At 38.1% G+C, this 24,418-nt stretch overlaps 1 protein-coding gene across 1 annotated transcript in view; it reads right to left on the bottom strand.

The window, feature by feature from the left end:
- Positions 1 to 24,418, bottom strand: part of AACS (acetoacetyl-CoA synthetase) — a 44,031-nt gene that overhangs the window by 7,115 nt on the left and 12,498 nt on the right. Inside the window, exons 5-14 of the mRNA XM_069794883.1 lie at positions 16,793 to 16,890; positions 12,811 to 12,925; positions 12,159 to 12,240; positions 11,324 to 11,471; positions 7,100 to 7,180; positions 5,859 to 5,983; positions 3,140 to 3,204; positions 2,841 to 2,963; positions 1,358 to 1,471; positions 717 to 842 (exon numbers count right to left, since the gene is read on the bottom strand). Of these exons, the coding sequence (XP_069650984.1) occupies positions 717 to 842; positions 1,358 to 1,471; positions 2,841 to 2,963; positions 3,140 to 3,204; positions 5,859 to 5,983; positions 7,100 to 7,180; positions 11,324 to 11,471; positions 12,159 to 12,240; positions 12,811 to 12,925; positions 16,793 to 16,890 (1,077 nt within the window). The remainder of the gene's footprint in view (positions 1 to 716; positions 843 to 1,357; positions 1,472 to 2,840; positions 2,964 to 3,139; positions 3,205 to 5,858; positions 5,984 to 7,099; positions 7,181 to 11,323; positions 11,472 to 12,158; positions 12,241 to 12,810; positions 12,926 to 16,792; positions 16,891 to 24,418) is intronic.

Below are 24,418 nucleotides of genomic sequence, written 5' to 3'. Positions count from 1 at the left end.
GCTATATATAAAAAAGCTTCTGTCTCCAAAAAGAAGCACTTGAGGTCCTGCTCCTATAAAAGACCCTGCCCAGTAGGCAGCAGGGGGTTCAGCATCGCTGTGCCACATAGGCAAAAGCTCTGGATGAGTAGAGTCCTCCACAACTATTGGGAAGAAAGCCTCTGGCCCACAGTTCCTGTTCCTTTATTCTTACCACCACTGAAGACTGTATGAATGCAGAATATGCATGTCTGAGGCAGCATATACTTAAACCTCATGCTAATGAGGTAGCAGGTCAGCACTTATCCCTTAGGATTCACTCCTCCAGCTAGGTAGGAGCAGTCTGGCAAAGGTGCAGTAGCAGTCATTAACGGAGGATTGCTCCCTGACCTATTCAGCACTTCCATTTCACACTCATGCCAAGCAGTTTATGTCTGCCCTACAGATTATCAGGCTGTTACAGTCATATCTGCCTAATGAGAGCAGGAGCAAAATGGGATTGGAGCTTTCCAGAAATACTTATTAAATTGATTTGGATCCATATTCCAAACAAAGCACTAGAAAACAGAGAGTGAAATATTATGTAACATGCCATAGAGTTCTCACCCTGGAAGTCTAGATTCAAAGCTGCACCTGCCTATCACTGGGCAAGAATAAACCTGTACCTTCCCAAGAGCAGCAATACAATCTGTGTCCTTGGTCAGTTTAAGCAATATCCAAAGCCCTTCATTACATACCTGGGAATTTTGAAAAATATGCCTTCCTGTATTTGCTTCCATTCTCATCATTCCAGAAGTGCGTAGGCTGACAGGGAATAGGCTTGGTACAAACCAGCTCTCCACTTTCACCCCAAACTGGTTTTCCTGTTTGCAAAGAAAGAGGTATTTTCTGCATTTCCCTTCTGTAAACAAGAAAGTACCAAAGCAAAGAGCATCTACAGTTATTACTTACATGCCAGATGCTGATGTAGATATGAGAGGAGTTGTGACTGGTGGTCTTAACAGCTTGTGTTCAATTCCTAAAATTCATCCCTATCTTAATCCCAGTAACTTCAGGAGAGTCACACCACAGGGTGGAAGCCAACCTGGCATCCACAGCAACGTAGCTAATTAGCATGCACACCAGAGGCTGGAATTTGGCCTTGATAGGCTTTCACAGAGTAACGGAAAAGGAGGGCCTTTTCACACATTGATTATCTTCACCAGAGTCCTGTATGATCCAGATCGGATGGATCCAGACACTGGTTTGCAGAACATGTTTCCAAAGTGAAATCACGCATTTAACAGTTGACTGTTTACCCATCCAATGAATAATACTTAAAGGTCATGTAACTACCATATTTCATAATCATGCATAATATATTTTGGATAATAGCTACCTTCATCATTCCATGCTTCTACAGCCATTCCAAGATTTCTGGCCTGAATTTCTCCTTTGTAAACTGGAATTGTAACATTCTGACCCATGAAACACGAAATTATATCTGTCCCACCTACAATAAAAGAAGTCAATTTAGAATACACAGTACTTTCAGGAAAAAGCAAAACTGAAAACTACGTAAGAACTTGAGAACAGCAAACTGCCACCTCTGCCAAATGCTTCTGATCCACATTAAGCAGCATAGAATAGACAGTATTATCTAGGAAGTTATGTAACTTTTATTAAAAGAAGGTTTTTCTTTTCTTACTGTACATGTCTTTTTATACGTGTATGCCCTTCATGCAGAAATATTGCTTAAGGCATAACTTTGCTTCTTCCAACAGTTTCTTTAATCTCATTTAAGGAAGCTTCTGTTTATGTGAGAGTGAGAAAACAAATAGGCCCTAGTTTACAGATTTAGATATTTAAGATCATTTAGAAATGTTTTCCTGTTTGTTTTCATTAGTTTAAAGTAACCAGTCAAGCTATTCCACTCAATATTTACCTAGCTTTTATACCTTGTTCTCCTTAGCATAGGGCAGAGGGGGAGAGGAGAGCCATGCCTATAGGATGGACAGTTACTTTAAAAACAGATACTGTCAACATGCTTACTTAACTGGAATATTTATAGTCTTTCTAGGACTTCAAAGTAAAATTATAAGACAAATTAATCACATTAGCTTTACTTAAAAATAGTCTTTGCATTTGAGACTATTAATGTCTATAGTAGCAAGTTCAAGATTCAGCATTACTCTTACTAAGACCAGAGTCAGAGGTGATTTCAGCAGCAGAATAGTCAGACTTTAAAAAAAAAAAAATCAAACTAAACTGAGTTAAAAAGCCCTTTGAAAAAGTCAGTCCTCGTTACAGAGCAGAATGAAGAGTTCTGTGGTGGACCTTATGTGAATAGAAGTTACCTCATCTAGCACTCCTCACAACAAACTGCACAGTATGTGGGCTTGATATTTCTCTAATTATATAATTTATAAAAAAATCTGTCTGCAGTGCCAATTACTTGGCACAAAATAACTGAAATGGGAACATGGAAAAACCTCTCCAAGAGGTATTTTCTGCTAAAGTCAGCTATTTGCAGAACAGTATGTTCTGTAGGTTAATAGACTCTTTCCTTGATCTCACCCTGCTACCCCTAAGGACAGCCAGTCAAAATAAATGATCCTACTTAAAAAAAAAGCTAAAACCCAAAACATTCACCATGTCAGAGACATTCCACCTAAAAGCCTTTGAGTGTACGGGCTTCATTATGGCACACAATTACACAGAAAATCTCTGTGCTAAGACGACAATTAATTCCAGTTTAGCTATATCCAAGCCTGGATGATCCAAGGCTTAAGTTTCCCAAATATACAGCAGCAAACAAGCAAGAAGGAAATGCACAGGCAATGAACAGAATTAGTAAGATGCACACAGCATAAAAGCATCACCTGAAATGGATCCCAGGAGGACACTGCTTTTTATGTGTTTGTAGACATACTCATAGCTTTGAGATTTGAGTGGTGATCCTGTAGACAGTATAGTGTGAAGTGTTTGGAGATTGTGTGTTTCGCCTTAAAAAGGAGGAAATCAAGAAAATATGTTAAGGTAGAATTTTTACAAGAGTTTGTAACTATTTGTCACTACAATCCAGAATAATTACATAAAGGACTCTGTGACAAGATACGGAACCTGCAGAGGACAGGTAGGAGGGAGGACAGAAGGTATTCAATAGCTTTTTGAAGCTTACATGGTTTTAAGTTTTTCTCTTCTAGCACAGCCAGCCACTTTGCACCCGTTCCAAGGATAGTGATCCTAGAGAGAAAAAAAGTTTAAGTGTTTTGCATATTTAAATATGCTAAGACTCTAACGACCTGCAATTCCCACTGCAGTAAGTAAAGGCTGTTAAGACACTCTATATTGATTAGTCAAGCAATGCAGTCTCTTAAAGCTTTCTAAGTGCAACGCACATCCTTTTGAGCAATCAAAATTAGTCAGATCACATGTCATTTCTGCAGCTTTGAAACTTTTAATTCTATCTTTAAATATTAAGCAAAGCTTTCCCACCTCGTGGAAAACGTTCACTTTCATTTACAGGAATTCATAACTGCAGAACACTCCAAAGACATCACAAAATGTTATAACATTTACTTCATTAATGGGCCATAATTGCCACTAAGCTGTTTAACACAAAATTGCTGCCTTGTTACACTCTCACATATAAAAATTTTGCCATTTCAAGGCACAGTTTAACAAAGAATACTTTACTCTGAAGACAGCAGCCAGTTAATTTCTCTTAGATACCTGTTCAGTTTCCACTGATTAAAGTGAGTTGTAGGTGCCTAACTGAGCAGGAAATTTCGCCTAGCTAACCAAACAATTTAACTCTGCCCTCGCAAAAAGTGTATTTAGAGTTCTCCAATAAAACATAATTAAAACTTGAAATGAAGGCTGTACCCTTTCCCTACTCTATTGATGGAAATGCTAGTTTAATGTTTCTGCTGACTTCCAGGAAATCCTCTTCCATGCCTTCTGCTATTTTATATTACAGCAATAAACTCACTCAAGATAACGCATAGAGACAGATAAGGGTAAGGGATACAGTCAGAGTGCACAGAACATGGGCAATACATACATCAGTAGAACTTAAAATAAGAACCTCCTATCTTTGCTTTTACTCCAAAGGCAAGATAGAAGGTAGAACAGCTCTTGAGATAATATAGTTTCAGACACAGAGACAGGGCTATTTCAACACTATCAAAAGGGATGTCTTCCTTTGCCACTTAGGTGGATGACAGTTACTGAGAGGCTGCCACCTCCTGTGTAGGGAGAGGGACAGGCTATTTGCAGAAACACATTGGTGCATAGAGCATTTTATCAGGTACACGGGAACAGCACCATGAGAGCCCACAGAAGTATACTGCTCCTCCAGTTATGTACCACAATCACACGAACTATTTTTACTCCTGTGTAATATTCTACTTTCCTTCCATGCTTCAAATTATTGCTTATTTTACAGTTAGAATACGTAATGCTTCTCTGTTTATTTTTAAGCTCTTTGACACGTCCTCTACAGCACATGTAGAGCCTAGTCTCCTATTACTTCTTTCCAAAGGCTATATAATTGGTGGATGGTGACTAAATACAGTTCACTTGAACAGATCTTTAATTCATGTCCACTTGAGTAATTCTTGTCATGCGGTATGAAGTATCTTGATGATACTATAAGAATATGCTATCTGAAGGAAAGTATGGTACATCTTCAGAGAAGTAAGGTAGTCTTAACATGTTGAAGCCTTTTTTTTTACATACTTAACATATGACTGAGTTGGGAACAGACTGCATTTTGAAGTACCACACAGATGGCCACCGCTTTTAGCACCAGATTACAAAAGTGAGACATGCAGACACATTTCAGTTATCTTCACTTACTTTTGGCATGTAGAAACAATGCTTAAAAATAAGCTGTGTTATTTCTTGATTCCAAATTTTTGCCTGTTGTTCTACTGGGGTTTTGGGCGGGGGGGAGCATCTTAACTTTGTGGTTTTTTTTTTTTTTACTGGAAGCATTCTGACTACGCATTAACCTTCAATTATAATAGCCAGAGACAAAATGTCAGTCTTTAAATATTACATGTCACAAAAGACAGAGGGAAGTTTAAATTATTAATTATCAAGAGTCAGAAACTGAATCTTTTGGCATCTACTTTCCACCACAAATGAATTAATTTTAATTACCAATTAAAAATTGAACTCATTATTTTACCAGTAATATCATTCAGATCTACTCCTTGGCAAAATAGGAAAGTTACAAAAAAAAAAATCAAAGTTTAACCAGTGTACAAAGCTAAATACGACCACAGGATTTTACAGCAGTTTATCCAATACCTGCCATTTCTCTAAGCTTCGACAGAGGGCACTGTGAGCATTTTTAGGGACAAAGAACTGCATAAAACAATTAACAAACAGCTTGACAGGGAGAATTAGGCATTATAGATTAAAAAGCAAAGTATGAAAATATAAGCAACCCTGCTGAGCCTTTCCAGTCAATTTACGTGTTTAAGTCAAAGTGCTACACTGAGTCTTATGTTGAGCTGCTTGAAATAAAGTATTCTTATTTTCTGAGTATGCTGAGAAATTACTCTTCAGATTGCTCCCAATTACTGCCTTTTGAAAAGGCTGCTCTTGAAAACTGACTATTGAACTAAAATTCTTTGTTTTCCTGGAATCCAAATACTTGACTCAAATTTGAAACAATCAGCTTTTTGTCTCTTCTGCTCTCTCTCAAAGACTGTTTAAGTACAAAATTTTAAAAAGTAGTTCCACTCAAGGCTAAGCCAGAAGATAGATTATCATGCTACATACTAGTTTCTGACCAACGGAATAACCCCTTTAATGAGGTTGCTTGTATGCGGTTATTGTAACAGGAACAAAGACCATTATCCTTCCATTTAATCTTGCTTACATACCCCAGTCTGTCAGTCAAGTCCCAAAGCACATTTGGTGATGGAATTAGAGGAGACCCATCATACAGGACCACTGAAGCTCCTGTAGCAAGTGCAGTCACTAGCCAATTCCACATCATCCAGCCAGTCTGGAAAAAAGACAATACCTACATTAGTTTCTATCTTTGTCAGCTAACTGCCCACTTTTCTGGCAGCTCTTTCACAGGATCAGGAGTGTTGCTTGCTGTCATATGCTGGTAGAGGAGCTACAGGCAACTAGGAAATGATGGACAGATGTAGCTCTTGGCAGAATCATCTGGACCAAAGCATACTCCCTGCCCTTATGCAAGAGGTGCCATCTTGCCCTCCACTTGCCTCACCCAAAGTTTTCCTGCTTTAAGAAACTGTTAAACCTAAGTTTATGCCCACCTCTGCTGATTACATCCGATCGTATTGTTTAGGAATCAGAAAATAAGGCTGGAGCACTGTTTATCCTCTCACCTGTCCCAAGACTGGATCAGCTACTCGTTCCTGATGGATGTTCATCTAACTTAACCTTACAGGTACCTAATGAGATGGGGATTCCATACCTCCCTATACACGTACCTTTAAAGCATAAGTCAAGAGACAGGACAAATTTGGGACAAGGTAATTATAATGATTCCTCCACGGAGATATTGCAAATGGACTAGTAGTGTTAAAGTTCAGAAGGGAAGTCATGAGGAAAGACATTAGCTTTCCGAAACCATTACAGTAATAGAAGACTTAGGAGTAATTTTCTTTACCACAGCATTAGGGAAAAAAAAACACCACATAACTGAACTCCTACATAGATCAGTTTTATTCCCTTTCCTTTACAAAACTTACGAGTTGAGGAGCTTCTTTCCTCCCCACCAAAACAGAAAGACATAACAAATTCTCATCTTCAGTATGGTCTAGACTTGCATGATGCAGGAAAGTAGATTGCAGGTGATATTGATGAGGCAGTTAGATCAATAAACCTAAAAGACTGTAAAAATCAATCCATTTTCCTCACTAATTAGATCAGAAACATTTAACATGGGTTTGACCTTTCATCAGAAAGGTCCCTGTTGCATTTTGTTATTCCACCTGTTTTTTTTTTTAAACTCCGTTAAGTAGAACAATCCCTTGCAGAACAAGAATACATTAAAACGTACTTGTAGATTTATATGAAAAGCTGTCCCATCTTTATAAGAAAAATATATTAAAGTGTTTCTAAAAATGCCTTAATAAGCCACACTTGCCGTTGTATAGTACATAATAATGTCATTGCTGGTCATGTTGCCATGAAGAATGTGTTCCTTCAGATGCTGGATTAGTGTACCCTGGAAAAAAAAAACCACAGTGAAAGAAAAAATTCACATAAATGAAAAGCAAAACTGACAGCACATTAAGACTTCAAAAAACCCAATGTTGTCAATACTTCGCAGGACACACTCCAGGATTAAAGGCTCTCTCATTAGACCTCAGCAATTCCCACTGCACATCATTTTTAATCCATGGAATAAATAACTTCCTTCACTTCCAACTCCAGCCAGCCATCAGAGTTGCATAGTACACCATGCAGGCTATAATTTTAACAGCATGCTTTTACCAGCCAGTTTTTCCAAGAAGATGAGCCCTTTGACAGAGTTTCATTTTCAGTATATCTAGGCAACTGGGAGGAATGAAGGACCTAGAGCCACTACAAACTGCAGCAGCTGCAATACATTAACACTATTTATCCAAACTATCTTATCTATTAAGATCTAGGAGACAAAAGACCTAACTATACACATCTCTTGTAAACATTGAAGTGCCTAGCAATGTGAAAAATCTCACTGCTCAAAGCATCAATATTAATAATTTAGTTAAATATATTACTTCCTTTTCTCTTTTGTTGGAAATGCTGCTAAAGTACCTTTCTGATCATCATTAAAACATAACTTGTTAGGATAAATAAATTTACAAACTACTTCATTAAGTCACTTCACTGCAGTGACAAATTAATGTGGTTGATTTTAAAATAAAGAGGGTTTTTGCATTTATGCAAGGAGTTATAGTGGAAGTATTAAGAGCCTCATAAGCATAAAACACGATTTATGCTGAAAGAAAATAGATTACAGATAAACATTTGAAATGAAAAAGGAGAGTCATAAAACTGGCACACACTTCGGGAGAAAAGGCAGAAAACATTAAATAAAAATAAAGGAGTAAATCTTATTTTCTCTTTGCAGTGCAAAGGAACGAGGTCTGAATTCACCTGCTACTGTTTGAATACACGAAGCTGTCACAATGCTGCCACCTAGCTATAGCTACCATTACCTACATTTAAAAATTAAAAAAAAATTTAAAAATCAGGATTTAGAAACACTGTATCTAACTTAATTGTTAAGGTTACCAAAAGAATTGCAGGTGTTAGCAATTATTCCATTTGTAAAAGGAAGCACATTGCCCCTGCAGGAGAATCGGAAATAGCCACACAAAATAGTGAAATTAAAAGTCAAATTCAATTAATACTGGCTTTCTTTTTCCTTCATTTAGTTGTTGCTATTTCACAGTTTTAGAACCAAAAGAAAATTTTCTAACAATTACTTTAGGTAGAGGCTATGAACTATTCCCTTGCAAAATCTGGTTAAGTCTCAGTCCAGAAACAAAAGTATTGTGGTAGAAGGCATAGCTGTTCTAAAGAGCTTAAGGCCCAAGATGCTCTCTCAAGTTTATTTATAGGACTTGTTTATTTATAGGACTTATACGACCCTCAAAATAAATCCTAAGCATTTAGCATTTCATGACACAGATCTGGCAGCTGATAAAAAACTTACTGGTCTGCTTGTCTTCATTGGGCTTAACATACGGCTGATAGAGTGCTGAGCATCTGGAGTGTCAAAAAATCAGTAGGCATGGCTGCTCCTGAGCCACACTATCAGCACATAAGGGACCAGTGCTAAGCGGTTACATAGCTGGGAGAGAGCAGCTACTCATGGCTGCTGGTCCTGGTCTCAAACCAGCAGCATTCTCTAAACAGTGTTCAGAAAGAGTCCGAGCATGAAAAAAATCCTCAGAGTGATTTGCCTACGCTTAGACCTGAAGTCCATAGCAGCACAACTATTTAAGCCCAGGTCTTGCGAGTCCTCAAGATGAATAGAAATGGGCTGATTAGGATTGTATCAAAAAATTCTCTCCTTCGATAGTTGGGAATATGGAATAACTGAAAAGGGGCCTGTATGAATGAGGCAGGAAGCAGAATCCATGTTTTTAGGACTTAAAAATAACAACTACTCACTAATGTTTTTCAAGTAATAGAAAGAAACCTCCAAATGTCTTTCTGTAGCACACTCAAGTGTTCAATACGATACAGCTTTGCTTCCAACACCAGAAAAATCTTACTCCTTCTGAGGCACTACTTCTTAAATCATCTCCCATGACCTGGCTTCATTTTCATTATTTACATACGTTATTTCACTGTGTGTCAAGAAAACAGAGTATGTGCAGAGAAAACAGACCAGAAACATACTGCAGAATTAAATAAACCGAGTTGCAAATTTGAAGCTGCCTATTAGGATCTGTAAGATCAGTACAGTAACAAAACAGCATTGAAGCACACTGCAAATAAGCAATAATTGAAATGTCTTCACTGAAATGTCATCTCTTCTTGCGTTTTTGACTATCAAAACCAAACTTCGGTTAATCTGAGGCTGGAAAATGAGACAGACTGTGGGCTAATTCTGCTTTTGTTGAAATCAGTGAGAATCCTCCTATTAATTACAGTGAAAACAAGATTAAGCCAAGAACAGAGGAACCCAATCAAGCGTGCAGAAGACATGTAAGAATTTCTTAGCATGGATTTTATTTGTAGGCCCTGTTCAAACTGACACTTACAAAGCATGCAAACCACGGAAGCCTCCAACGCAACAATTTGCTTTTAGGCCAATCCGAGGTGTTAGCACCAGAACTTAAGGAAGAAAAAAAAAAAAATCACCCTGCAATACAGGAACTACAATGCTGCTCAGTGGGAATACAGAATCCTCATAAATAACATATCCTATTCAACAAACCATTGCATTTACTCATCCTTGCTGGGGAGGAGAGGTCTGTACCTAAACTCTAAGGTACCTCTATAGGAACTGACAAGGTGATTCAGGTGGAGAACAGGGGCATGATTAAGGGCAAGCTAAGCAGCCATATGGATATAACATGGGAAGAGAAAGAACTTTGCAACAGAGAAAAGTCCTGTTGTCTGATCTACATCTGTGTTTTTCATCTCCCTACTGTTTATCATGCAACACACCTATCCTGTTTTTGCTAATCCATCTCTGCAAGTACTTAATCAGTCTAAAGCCAGCACAGCTTCAAAACAGCTGTCAAACTTCAAAATACGCCTCCTCCTTTCTTCTTCACAACATAGGATTTGTGTCCCAAAGGGACCATTTTATATGTCGCATGCTGCCTTGTATAATCTCCTATTGATAATATATAAAGCAGAGTGTTTACAGGCAGCATGGGATTTGTCTGTGGGCAAATCCTCCATTTCTTGCCATCAAAGAGAGGCAAGAACATACACACTATGGGCATAACATCAAAGTGCTCCTGCCCTCAGGCTATCTAGACAACTCTACAGCCAGTCTTGCAAGATGCTCATCCTGACTTTCAGAGCAAATAGCAGAAACAATGGACTCCAGCTAATAGTTGTACAGTTTAATGTATACAAGTTGGTATAAATGTGCTAGACAAGACATTCTGCCTGCCTTAAGGGGAAAAAGCCCTGTCTTTTATGAAGGACTATACTAATGGCAGAGTTAAAGTTTCAACACTATGCCTGACTGCTGGAGTCACTTCCTGAACTTCAGTAAGTTGCCTAGAACAACTTTTAGAACATGAATAGTAAACGGAAAGCATGTGAGCATGGGAGATTTTGGCAGTTACACCATATATACCATTAGTCACAAGAAGACACTGCATAAAGCAAAGCTTCCATACAAAGCAAAAACCTACACACAAAGAGACAGCTAACCTTCTGGCTTCCTTCCTTAAAAAAGACTGATGAGGATGACATTCTCTGAACTGATAAAAGTTTGGAGTAAAGTTTAAGGTCAAAAAAATTCTAGATAATAAAAATTGCAAGCTCCCTATGGGTCTCAACTTAAGCATCCAAAAATCAGTTCCAAGCACCCAATTCAAGTTCTTTGGCCCTTCTTCTACAAATATCAGTCCGGCCAGTTCTACTAGTGCTTTTGAGACTGACACTTGCTCCCAGGAGACAGCTGAAATCTGAAAGGTCTCCACACCAATCTCTAAACCAAATTATTTTATATCCTTAATAATCCGTATTTGCTTTCGAAGCATCACAAATACAAAGTTTCACTGCAAGTCACTGAAAAACTGTCAGCAATCAATTCTTCCTTAAAGTACATTATGGTATGATACTGATAAAGGAAAAATATAGGTAGTTAAATATAGATAGTACAGGTCCAGGAGGAAAGACATACCCCTGCTGAATGAACCATGCATTTTGGTGCCCCTGTTGTGCCTGACGAATACATGATAAAAAGAGGATGACTGAAAGGCAGCTGTTCAAACTCCAGCTGGGGGGCCTGGTCTCCCTTCCCAGTAGCAAGGAAGTCTTCTAAAAAGACACTGAATAAGAGGGGAAAAAAGGAACATTTAAAAAATTTTTGAAAGCGTTACCCCAGCCCACATATAGGATTACATCTGTATCTTAATAGCTCTCTTACAATAAGCTATATACTCAAACTATGTATATTATTTTTATTCCTAGTCTTTCTACTCTTTGAATTGCTTATTATTTTCTTTCCTTTTTCTGTTTTAAAATAGAACATTAGTATAATATTGAGATGTATCACAACAAAATCAGGCCTATAAACTGCACCAACAACCAGCTGCCAGTCTTAACAGCTCAAAGCAGACTGGACCAGTTGGACCTTCAACACAAAGTCTGGAACTCAACCGTTTCCAGAAGGTATCTAACATACGTAATCCAGACCAGTAAATAAGCAAAACAAATTATGTCTAAAAATATCACTTAAATTATTAATTATTTATTTCTGGAAGCCACTTCTTCCTACTACATCCTATTGAATTTTGCCTTCATTTGAGAATCATTAATACCAACGGTGGTTTTGTATAAGCAAAACATCTGCAGCTACATACTACTTCTGTTTTCAGTATGAAGCTGGACCCACATTAAGAAATCTGGCTAAATCCTAGCTTTTGCAAGTTCAAGAGATCAGGCAGTTTCAATAGCTGTCAACATACATCTCAATCCCCTAGTTAGGGCAGTCACAGCTCAGAAGCTCCCATTACCTGTTTGGAATTTTGGAAATATCTACGGTTTCTCTTGAGGAGACATATGGAATCACCACCACTTTTCTTATATCTGGAAGCCCTGGAAGAAGGATGAAAAAAAAATTATTTCTTACATTCAGTTACATAAACCAAAGGCCTTTTCTGTTTGACTGGATCGTACAGTGTAATGCACTAAGTAACAGAAATAATTTTGACACATATCCGACTACTGGATATAGTTTTAAATGTTAAGAAACCCCAGAAGATTGAGTTGTTACCTAAGATACAATTTCCTCAATACTACCAGCCTTTTAAAGAAATACATGTGTAAATCTGCAAGCTTTAGTGCTGTAATACCTTTCCATTTGTTTTCAGCAGCACTTCACTTGGGCTTAAAAACACCAGTATCATCTTTCCCTGTTCCCCCAATTATATTGTCACAAATTAGTCAGCAGTAAATTTAAGCTAAGCTAGCAAAAGACTGATAGAATTACACAAAAAACTGGTTAGTTTTTACTCAAATCAGTTCTGAAATTCTAAGTGGCCACGGAGATACCATAAAGGATGAAAGACAGTGACAAGCAAAAGTGTCGCTTTTAGTGGCAGTACAGGCTTTGAGTGCTCACGGAACTACAGCAGAACTAAGACTAGCTGGTATGCAGTGAAATACCTTTTACCACACTAAGCAGCTTTTCCAAGTGGTTATGTTCTTTGCCATTGTATATAACAGCTTCAACAGAGAAGATGAGCTTAGGTTGAATTTGGGAAAATCTGTCCAGTACACCCTAGGGACAAAGAGAAAAACAAGTAAAAAAATGATATTAATTGCTACCATAGGAAAACCTACTGGATGCTAAATGCAAATCACAATTCAAGCAAGGAATAAAGACAGGAATTAGCAGAATTGTTAAAAGACTGCCTGCTTGTCTTTCACTCACCCAAGATCTTCAAGGTACAACAGGTCTGTAACAATCTATTTCAAGACCCCCAAATATATCAGCCAATAACAAAGATAAAATCACCACAGATCACAGAACATTGTTCACTGAAGGATCAAGTTCACAAAGCTATCTAAGCAGTTAAAAATTCATCTTGAGAATCAGACTTACAAACTCATCTAAAGAGGATAAGCACCTGTGATGTGAGCAGGAGTTAGGCACTTAATTTACTTGAAGGTCCACAAGACTCCTGTCTGCATCTGCAGGCAGGTGCTCTATATGCCCTTGTAAACTGCCCCCAATGCTGCTTGGACAATATACCAGTAGTTTGGTAGTCTGCATGGTGCAAAAATTGAAAAACACCAGTCTTCTGGAAGATGGATTTATCATGTGGCGAGGTGGCACTTCACAGGAACCAACAGGTTTGTTCTGCTACAATTAACAACAGAAACTGTACTAATGATTTTTACTGGAACAACTAGATATTGAAAATACACGTACATACTACCAACAAAAAAACACCACAGCTCCTTTAGAACCTCTGGGGCAGGACACATTCAAATGCTAAATTTTCAGGTGTCTCCTCCAGCTTACACTGTTTTCAGGAATTTACCACAGCTATTATCATATTTGAGAGAAGAAACCTTCTGGCCTTTTTTTTTTTTTCCAGGTACACTGCATGCAGCAACCTACCAGAAATGGATCTTTTTTGTATTCAATAGCAAGAAGCAAATCCTTTTAGTGAAAGCTCTCAGCACACAGTAATGTTCATCCCTCTCTAGCTACATTACTTGAAACATTAAGAACTATAAGATTACTCAATACTATAAAATTGTTCTTGAATAGTTAGCTGACAATCTCATAAATCATGTCACAAAAATCAGACTTCAGTCACATACATTCTTCCCAGCATTCTTTATTCTTCTCCATTTCCTGCTTTGTCCTCTTCTTTGCAGCCAAAATGAGACAAATTATTACCAAATCGAAGGACCAATGCAAAAACATCACAACCAACTAATCTCTATTAAACTCCTCCTCTCCAAGCTGGGCTGGTCAGGGTTGCAAGAAAGCCTACTGCAAAAGTACAGAGGTCCTGTCCTGACAACTTCTCCATGTTGTCTTTTTAGGAAAGCTCACTGAACACCACAGGTAAGGTACAGGGATATGACTAACTATAAATATGCAACTGCCTCTGCTGAATATGTTGCTTAACAGCTTTACTATCACCCAAAGATGCATTTCCTTTTCCTTATTCACGTCATAAGAAAATACAGTGGCAATGCACTGATACCTAACTTTATCAATTAGTTTAAAACAAAAATCACCAGAATCTGTTTTGGCACCAGAAGAGGTTTTTGAAGAAACCCCTAATGCATTAGCTAACAAACTCAGAAATGTAGATTTAATTAACACATTAAAGTTACTCTCTAAGGGACTATGAAATCAAGTTTCCTGCTTTCTCACGTATGTTATCGTACCTACTTCTTTGTACCATTTTCAAGGAACAGACCAAGCAGCCAAATTACACACAGCATGTGCGCGCATGTATACACCTTCATGCTGAGCACTGAGCGTACACACCCCGTATCCATGCTGCCTGATGTTTAAAAAGTAAGACCAGTGAGAGGACTAAGGGTACTCTAACAGAAGAATCAAATCTGAACAGAAGTGTGAATCAGAAACAGATATGACTACAATTCTCAGGGTTTTACTAATCCTGCTAACACACCCAGTTGGATTCATTAGCACTGGCAGGATCAAATCCCACAGGGCAGCCTGGTACGATACAAAGGCAATACAAACAGATGGAACATGTAATTGCTACACTGGAACTTTAATCCAACCAGATGGCTCAGCAAGGAATTGCTTTCATTAAAAGCTCAGGTATACCAGATACAGCTCGTTCCATTCTATGAGCCTCAAATCCAGTACTACAAATTGTGCAGGGCCCCATGAATGGAGCTGCACTGACTTTGCTAGGGCTCACCAAAGGTTTCTCACATAGTTCTAAGAGCAGAGCCTCTTTTTAAAACTTACATATCCAACAGTTTCTTATGCACAGGCCGCAATGAACACTTTCCTATTAATACATGTAAATGGATAACAGTGACTAGAGAAATGAAGCAAAAGCTGCCAAGAGCGGCATTCTGTGTGGGAGGGAGCTCGCTGGTTCTCTGACAGCAGACTTCCTGAACGCTTGCAAAGTCTTTGGATGTATGGCATTCAAAGCCTGCAATGTGTAGGCAGTTCTGAAAAGTGACATTTCTAAGCTTCACAAAACATACATACACAATTGGATTTGAAATGTTGAAAACACTACACTACACTATTTCCCAAAACACAAAATCTTCATTTATGTTAAGAGGACTAATGCAGCTACACACAAGGAGGAATATCTTTTCCTTAGCATGGAAGCCAATATCCCTGAGGACCTCTGCTGATCTCCCTCAAGATTTTGGGGTTTGAATTCATGCCAAGCCATGCTGCCAAGCCAAAGGAGAATAAATGGTATCAACGGTACTGCTGCTCCAAGGCTAAGTTTCATTAAAAAACTATCAAAAAAACTAAATAAAGCTGGGCACTGAAAATAACAGCACATCAACATGGACAGAAAACATACCAGTACTCTGTAATGCAAGCAAAATGAACAATCTTCCCTCAGATGAGAGATCAAATGACATTGCAAAGAAAATACTCCATACTGTCATTTTCTGAGCAAGCAAAAAAATATTTGTAGAACAGATTGATCATTACATGCTGTAATGATTTTTTTTAATCTTTTTTCCCCAATGACACAACCTCAAGTCTAAGAAAGTGGAATGCTGCTGCCCTCTAGCGCTAATCCAGAGATGACAGTTCCATACCTTTAACCAGCTACTGCAGTTAAACACGGAGATTGAGAGTATATTTATTACCTAAAAACTTTGGTGTTGTCTGTCTTCTGCAATGCACAAAGAGTACATTCTCCAAATGCTTTCATGCAAACTTTTAGATAGAAGAAAGGTTCAACACTCCACTTTAGAAGTTATTTGTATCTGTTGCTGCTTATGATGTGTGCTAAAGACTTTCCAAAGAAAGCAGAATATACTCCCAAAGGTTCCAGGGCACACTGTAATGTCTGTTTGGATACATGATAATTTTTACTGTATCTTACACACAGCATTTCTTCCTAAATAAATTCCTAACTAAAAAAGAGTTAAACAGGTTAGTGATATTAGCCTGAAATTCCTCACCTTGTTGGCAAACAAAGCTTTCTGGAAAAGACCAAACCGGGTGTTGCTCAGTTTACCCACACAGGAGGCAGAGGAAGGGACTACTTAGGCAAAGAAACTGGAGTGTGGCTAAGCAGCCTGGGGAAAGATTTGGGAATGAAGGGCCAAGCCCCAGACAATTCTCTTGCATTGCTGCTCATTTGCACATTTAATATAATAAAAGCTCACCAAGCCTATGGATTCTGCCTGAAAATATCCCAACAGTGAGTTAGCTAAAGATACTCAAATTACTATGCTCAAAGTCATTACTGACAACTGAAAGCATGGGGTTTGTTCAGTTTGCGGCAGCTAGAAAAAAAATCTGGTGTACTTGGTTCTGCCAGCAGGTGGCAGTAAGACTAAAGTGAACAGAATCTACTCTGCCACTTTAATTTATCAGCTTCACAGATGGCTGAAACGCAATGATAGCTTTTCTGCAACACACAATAATAAGGTTACTCACATTGATGCCGAAGTCTGGTGATGTTGAACTCCAGATAGCACCAATACTTGCAGCAGCCAGCATTGCTTCCACTGCATGAATGCTGTTTGGTAAGTAACCTATGGCAGAATTTGAATGGTTAGAGATGGAAGAAAACTAAGAAATATCAAATCCTACAGTAAATGTAATGTATACAATAGCCAGGTTAAACAGATTAAAAAAAATGAAAAATCCTAGACTGAAGCATCCTTTAAAAAGTTTTCCACACAATTATAATGTCCTCCTTCAAAGTCAAATCAGTTACCCAAGGAATTAGAAATAATTCCATTAATAAAAACAGTTGTATCAGTTTTTGTATCTACATGGTTACTTCCAATTTACAAATGTTTCTGCTTAATTAATGAGACTTTCAGGATAAGATGGCAGCACACTGAAAAGAAGAACTGGGAGAGAGAGCAAGTTTGTGGATTGAATAGGGTACATAGAGACTAAGAATACAGCACCATGCAGGGGAATAGAGCAGCTCTGTAGAAACAGCCATTAGAGAAGGGACAAGTATCTGGAAGGAAATATTATAAATACTCAGTTCAAAAGCAGAGATTCAGCTTTACAAAGCTGTCTGGTAGACACTGCCAGAATCTTAAACACAAACAAGCAAAACCAGTGTCTCAGCTGATAAGAGAATAATACAGTGGGACAAGTCCTGGAACATTCCCACACAATTGTAGCTCTTCAGGTTTATCTCATTAGCTAGCAGCACGATTTCAAGACTCAAATTCAATTTATGAAGGCATACAGAAGAAACTGATGTCAAGGAAGTTAGATTTTCAGTGGGCTCAATTTGAGCAACTCTCCAGAAGGTGCTAGGTGACCAAAATTGACTCTCAACTGATCAGAATCCAACCCACAAATGAAAACATACAACTGAAATTCACAAACTACACTAAAGCAGATCCAAGATTTGGAGCTTCAGAGCACCCTTCTTAAGCAAACAAAAAGATGTCCAAGTACTTAAAAAAAGGCACATGACAGGCCTAATTGCAGTACTTCAACATCTAATTTGAATTCAGTGTTTGAAAGCAAACTTAGATGGCAATAAAAATGCTTTCCAACCCATTTAACCAAAGTGGTGAGCACTGATAGATCTTGGACTGCAGTACAAGTTGCAGGTGCTCCAGAACTATCTACCAGACAGCAAAAACTCACTAATGCTAGGCACTTCTCAAAGGTATTTATGGATGTATGTTACAGGACAGAAACTAAGATCACAGATCTTAGTAGCAATTTGTTACGTTAACTTTATCAAGGAGGGTACTAAGCTTGATTTTTGCCAGTTTGTCAACACAGCTTGAAAAAAATCTATCCTTTTTCAACTTTGTAAAAAGTACACTTTAAAAGTAAGTCTTAATTTAAACTGAGGTTTTTCTTCACAATTCAAAAATCAGTTAAATCAGTTTCTTAAACCAGCATGACCACTTCAGTTAATCTGTAAGCTGCTGTGCTTTTGGGAGCAGCAACTTTGAAAACAGCATTATGACTTCAGCTCAACAATTTCTGGAAAACAAAACTGTAAATAAAAACCTCATATCATGTTAAGATATAAATTACTCCCTAGAACTGCCTACAGTTTATGGTGTTTTGTTCAGTGAAGATTTTAAGTACATGAAGTGCAGCAAAACCTCACACCCATAAAGGCATTATTTATTTTGCTATTTTTCCCTTAGGGTCAAAGTTTATGATACAAGGTACAGCATCCCAAAATTTTAGTGATTTTTCTTCTAAGAGAAATCTTTTTCTCTGAACAGTATTTTGAAATTTGAAATACATGAACCAGAACAGACTAAAATGTAATTTTGTGTGATGGAAGCAGTTCTTTTTTAATTGATGCCAAATATTTCCACTGCGTGTTTCTTGGATGAGACTATCAGGAGGCCAGAGTGCAATGAAAACTGAAAAACATCTCTTCATGCTTTGGAGCAGTTATTACCCTACCATAGCTGACAAGCACCAGTTCTATTATAAGCAAGTTCTCCTTTTCACCACTCCTACAAAAGCCCTCAAGGCAAGAACACAAATCTCTGCTTATTATTGTAAGCCAGACAATTAAGTCATTACTTTCATTTGTCAGTTGGCTTTGAGGTGGTATTTGAGTTTTAGGGAGTATGAGCCAAAACTGCCAAAAGGTATGAAACATGCAAGGCAACTTACTCTGCATTTCTGTATCTTTACCCATCACTGCAGGCATCCAGCCTACTTGCTCACTGGGATTTTCACATATTTGTCTTAATTCCCAACACCAGGTATTATGAATAAAAATGTGGTTCTATTCTGGAAAGAGATCCTCCAAACATAGCAATGTAAGAACTCATGTTGCTTCTCTCTCAACAGCTCCCAGCTCTAGATCGCACAAACTACTCCTCCTGTCAGCCTTTCAGATTAAAACTGGATTCTCAGAAATAAAAATTTTCTCCCTTTCTCACATCAGAGATTCTGCAAACCAAGTACAGCAACTGTCATGTACGTGAAACTCCCTCCATTTGACTGTGCCCCTTGAGATATCAACTGAGTCCTCAAAGCATCCAGGAGGCTGACACAGGTCCTAAGTGTCTAAAACTTAGTAAACTGGAATGTTGCTAACAAAGAAGGATAAAAAGGATAACAAAAAGGATTAAAAAAATCCAACTGGGTTCACATCAGGGGTCACAGAACAGTAGTGTAGTACAGAGCTTCTGTACTGCAGAAGGGTAACGGTACAGCTAATTTAAATATTCATCATAGGTTTGATCATATTTAACTAGAGCCTCCATGTTCTTTGATACAGTATTTCAGCTAAGGATCAAAACTAGCATTCGTCATCAAGGGTAAAGTCTACAGAAGGTTCTTTTCGATCTCTGTATCTTAACTTACCCCCTTCTTAAAGCTGCTAAGAAAGGTGGAAACTAATTTCTGTTACTAGAAAGAGGAGATCTTCATACCCTCTTTGGGTGAACTAGAAAGCAATGGAATACAGGGTTCAAAATACAGTATTTGGGAACCCAGCAACTAGGAATTCAGAGTATGACATACCAAGGGTCCTAGCAGCACTCCTCCTGACTCCTAAGTATGTATAAAATCTCCATAAGGACAAAAATAAAATCTTTACTTTGACATAAAACCTGTGACAAATCTCTAAGCAAGACAAGTGGCATCTTAAAAACACCGCATGGATTTTTTTAGGAGGCACTTACAGCTTGATCTGCTCAGGACAGCATTTTCTGTCAGTTGCTATTTACTTAATCTACCATACACTGAGATTAAACTTAGATTTGTTCATTTACACTACACTACTTTACCAACAGAATAGGTGGAAACTGTAGTCCAAAAATTTCTGGTATAATCATGCTGGAAACTATATCAAAGGTCTCATTTCTCAGAGTGCTGAGAACACATGTCCTGCAAGCATCTAATGCCTTCATAAAGTAGAATAAATGGGTACTCAGAGGCATCCAAACATTTGTAGTCATCTGAATGAAAAACAAAAAACTAACCAACCAACCCAAACTTAGGCCCTGCATCAAAGATTTAGTTTAAGCCTTGAAAGAATGCATCAGGAAGAAGGAAAGTAAGGAGGTGCAACTGAAATATCTTCTCAATGGCTTATACTATTGATCTACACCAGCTCTCAAACAGAAGAGAAAATTCAAAGACCAGACTTCCAGTTTCTCTTTTTGATATTAATACAGCATTTCATACTCCCGTAGGACATCCTACCTAACATTACTACAGCCTGAGACTATTAGTAACATGCTAATCTTCTTACAAAGCTAGCTTTAAAACCCACGTAAGCAAGTGGGGCTAATACAGTTACTATAGATAAAATACCAGCTTTAAACAATGTAATTCACTGATGTTTTGTTGAGGATTTTTTGTGTGAACACATGGGGAAGATTAGTTTGTTTTTAACTGCTGACCTGTAATAGAACAAAGCTGGCTACAGGGATATAATAGAAGCAACCTATCCAGAGATGAAAAACACAGATACTCCCAGTTTTATTTTATTCCTGCTACAGTCATTATTATTTGCCAAACAGACAGCCAGTGGGAGACCAGAAGTACTTCACATGTGGATCTGTGTAGCTTGCGTTAAGTATTGTATCTGTCTCTTCCAACTGTTCAAGCATCATTGACAGTATTGTAAGACATCTTCAGAAAAAGAGCTATGTTTCACCACACATCTGCTTCAATTATGTTTACTATTAAGTGCTATCTCCTTAGTGATGGAAAGGGAAGACTAGGATGAAATCAAGCTGAAAAAGTGCTGACATTGCTGCTTGTCCACCCACATTCACCCACCTCCAACTTTAACATACTATTACTGTCATGATGCAACCATAAATTGTATTGAACAAACTAGGGGATATGTTAAGTATAATGAAAAGTTAAAGTAGTCTTGTCTTAGAGGCAGTAAAGCATGGAGATGAAATTCAGAAGAAGAAAGCAATGTTAATGGTCTTGTACATAATTCTAACAGCTCAAGATTTTAAAGTGATTTTAAGAGAAAGTGGCAACAAAGAGCACCAGAACCTGGCAGGCTGACTAGGTGTTAGGCAACTATAATAAAATTAATAAATTACCTCCCTTCTATTTAAAACCCGATTTTTCAGAAGCAGTAAAAGCATGCCCTGTATTACTGCTATAAACCACATGAAGAATCACCCTTCCTTCTGCCACCTGCTATAATTTTTGGAACAAATTAGGTTCCAGTAGATTTTGGCAAGCTTTGGAGAGCCTGATCCTTGATACCACAAGTGGGTGTATGACTCAAACTTTCCCACCCACACTTAACATCTCTCCCTCACTTCAATTCGGAATTTGGAGAAAAGCCCACAACCTCAACCTCTGACTGTGACATTAGTTTAGCTCTTCTGAGGACTGCCAATATCCTCTGGCATAGAAGAGAAACATACGAAAGAAGTCAAAACCCAATTTAAAAAAAAATACATATGTAATCTCTAAATAGTTGGATTGCTGTTAAAAAGCCCATCAGATTTCTTTCAACAGGGAAGCTCTCCCTAGATATGGGCTGCTGCCCAAGGCAAAGCAATCTGTCAGAGTCAGGAGTCTAGGACTGGGGGCACCAGGGGAAGGGAAGGAGGGGGAACTGCGCAACAGCTCAACTGATGGGAGCTGATAGGGGTTCATCTGACTGAACATTACAAGGAAAAGTGTCTCTCACCAGCCAGGGTAAGAGGGCAGGGTGGAAAAAAGTAGAATGTGAGAAATTGCCCAGAAGGAAAAAAAGCATGTGAAGACTCTGGATAATTTAAAAAGCTCTACCTGAGCCCAAAAACATACTGTGATTTTAAGGAAACAAAGAGGTTGCCTAGACTGATTAATCTTTTCTGTTATCAAAAGTAAAGGCCTTTGTAAGGGCTCTAAGCACAATGCAAGCCTGCTTCCACAAATAAGCTGTAACTGCTCATAAAGACATGCTTAAGCTATTGAAATGCTCAAGGGCCCAGCACAGACACTTGGTACCTACAGCAGCTGGGCAGAAAGGTCTCTGCTGTGGTAGTGCCAGACAGGAAACTTTTGCTCAGGAAATGCACAAAAAGGCCAAGGGAAAAATCAAAGCTACAGCTTACTCCAATGATGGGAGCTTAACTCCAGAGATTTAAGGAGCTGGGATCCAAATACTGGTTTTCATTGTATTTTCAATGTTGGGTGTGGTTGGGTTTTTTTGTTTGGTTGTTTTAATAACAGCTACACCACCAGACAGCCAGAGACTGCAATTTATGCCTCCTCTTGAAATTACTAATAATCTTTCCACACTACCCACTGGAGTCAACATGCACATTTTCTCTCCCAAGAGCAGGACAAAATGCATGGTTAAAATCCTACCCTTTCTGTGGAAGGAAGCCCTGACATTAATGATGAATTTTCAACAGAAACTTGGAATTGCTACCTTCTGCAAGCATGCAAAAAACCTGTATAAATAAAAATAAGCAGTATCTAAATATACTATTTTATTCATACAATCTTATTTTTTTAAAGTATCAACTATGCTTTCTAATTTAAATAAGAGGTAAGCCAGCTGCCAAAACAGCAAGCGAGATTCAAGAGTCAGCCAGCCTCCAGTTGTGCTAAGCAAAATACAGTCATTAACTAAAAGGAACTATTATTAAAATTACAATAGCATTATTAGCTTAATTATTAGCACCACTGACTACAGCTATATTTCAATAGCATGTTTTCTCCAGCTACAGAGCACATTCCCCCTGCATAGTATACCTTACTAAGAACTGCTCACAAGATGAGCACAAAATGACAGCATCATATGTTGTCTTATCTTCCCAAACGTAGTATTTGTAACTGGTTTTGATTAGAAGAGTTCTAGCAGTGATAACCAGGTTGTGAACAGGACTTCAATTCGCACCTTAGAACACAAAACAATATTGATAAAATTCTTTAATCATAATTCAGAATCAATGTTCCCTTTAAATGGGACTACACCTGGTCATACTTAAACATTAGTATTACATCTGTTACCTTAGTGAGGAGTATTTTCTTCCCAGAGATTAAAACCCTCTCTTTTAGCATCAGACATCAATATGTAAAGTCTAAGAAATGGACTTTAACCCGAGAATTAGGACAGCAGCAAAGAACAGCAGGTTCCTACTCACAGGAACACACCAAAGCTACAGCTGTTGCTACTCACAAGTTTACAGCTGCTGTGCTCCCCCACTGTAGTGTGTTCACAGAGTTTACATTCACACAAAATATGAAAACATATCCAGTAATTACTCTTCTGCATTGTCCACCACTTTCCCACAACACATTTCATTATATTACAGGGTGTGAAACTGGTACAGAACACCCTTTTAGCCACTTACGCATGAGATCCAATCCTTCAACTTAGTATAACCAGCAATACATATGGGAGAACTGTTTTGAGCCCTGTTATGACTTTTTTTACTTACTTATAAAACAATAAGGAATAGTGTATTAAATTCACGCAAGAGGTCTACAAAACAGAGCATATGAATTTGTTTTGTACGTATCAGGAGAAATTTCACTGCAAAAGTCAAGAAAGAGCGCATTCGGTGTGCTTCATGATGACAAACAACATTTACAGAAAGCATTAAAAGGGGTCAACAAAAACCTGACCAGGACTTGGTTTCATAATGTCCAAGTTTCCAGTTATATGCATAATTACATACTGTTTTACCAATGTCTTTGGGGCAACTTTTCAAAATACACACAACCCACTTTTACCATTTGATGTACACATCAGAGGACACGTAGTAAGAAACACCACACTTAACTTCTAAACACTCAGACTTTGTAGAGTGTAAGTCTTCCTATTCATTAGTTTGGTTTCAGACAGAGACTTGCTCCTCAACAACTTGTCAGACATTAATGTGACAGTGTTAAGATTGAAAATGGCGACAAAATTAGCGCATCTTAAGTCTTCATTCAGACAAACCTTCCTGACTTTACTGGACAGTTCATACCCAATTAAGGATTTAGCTCTAATTCTGTGTAAAAAACCAAGCCACCAGCTGTGATAATTAAATGTTCAGTTACCAGTTCCATAGAATACTCATACCATATGCATGAAGTATGAGCCCTCTTGAGTATATTTTATATTTGCAGGTCATATTTGTG

This window comes from Haliaeetus albicilla, chromosome 10 (assembly GCF_947461875.1).
Source record: "Haliaeetus albicilla chromosome 10, bHalAlb1.1, whole genome shotgun sequence".
Classification (NCBI taxonomy): Eukaryota; Metazoa; Chordata; class Aves; order Accipitriformes; family Accipitridae; genus Haliaeetus; species Haliaeetus albicilla.
This window is presented reverse-complemented; position numbering and strand designations above follow the sequence as displayed.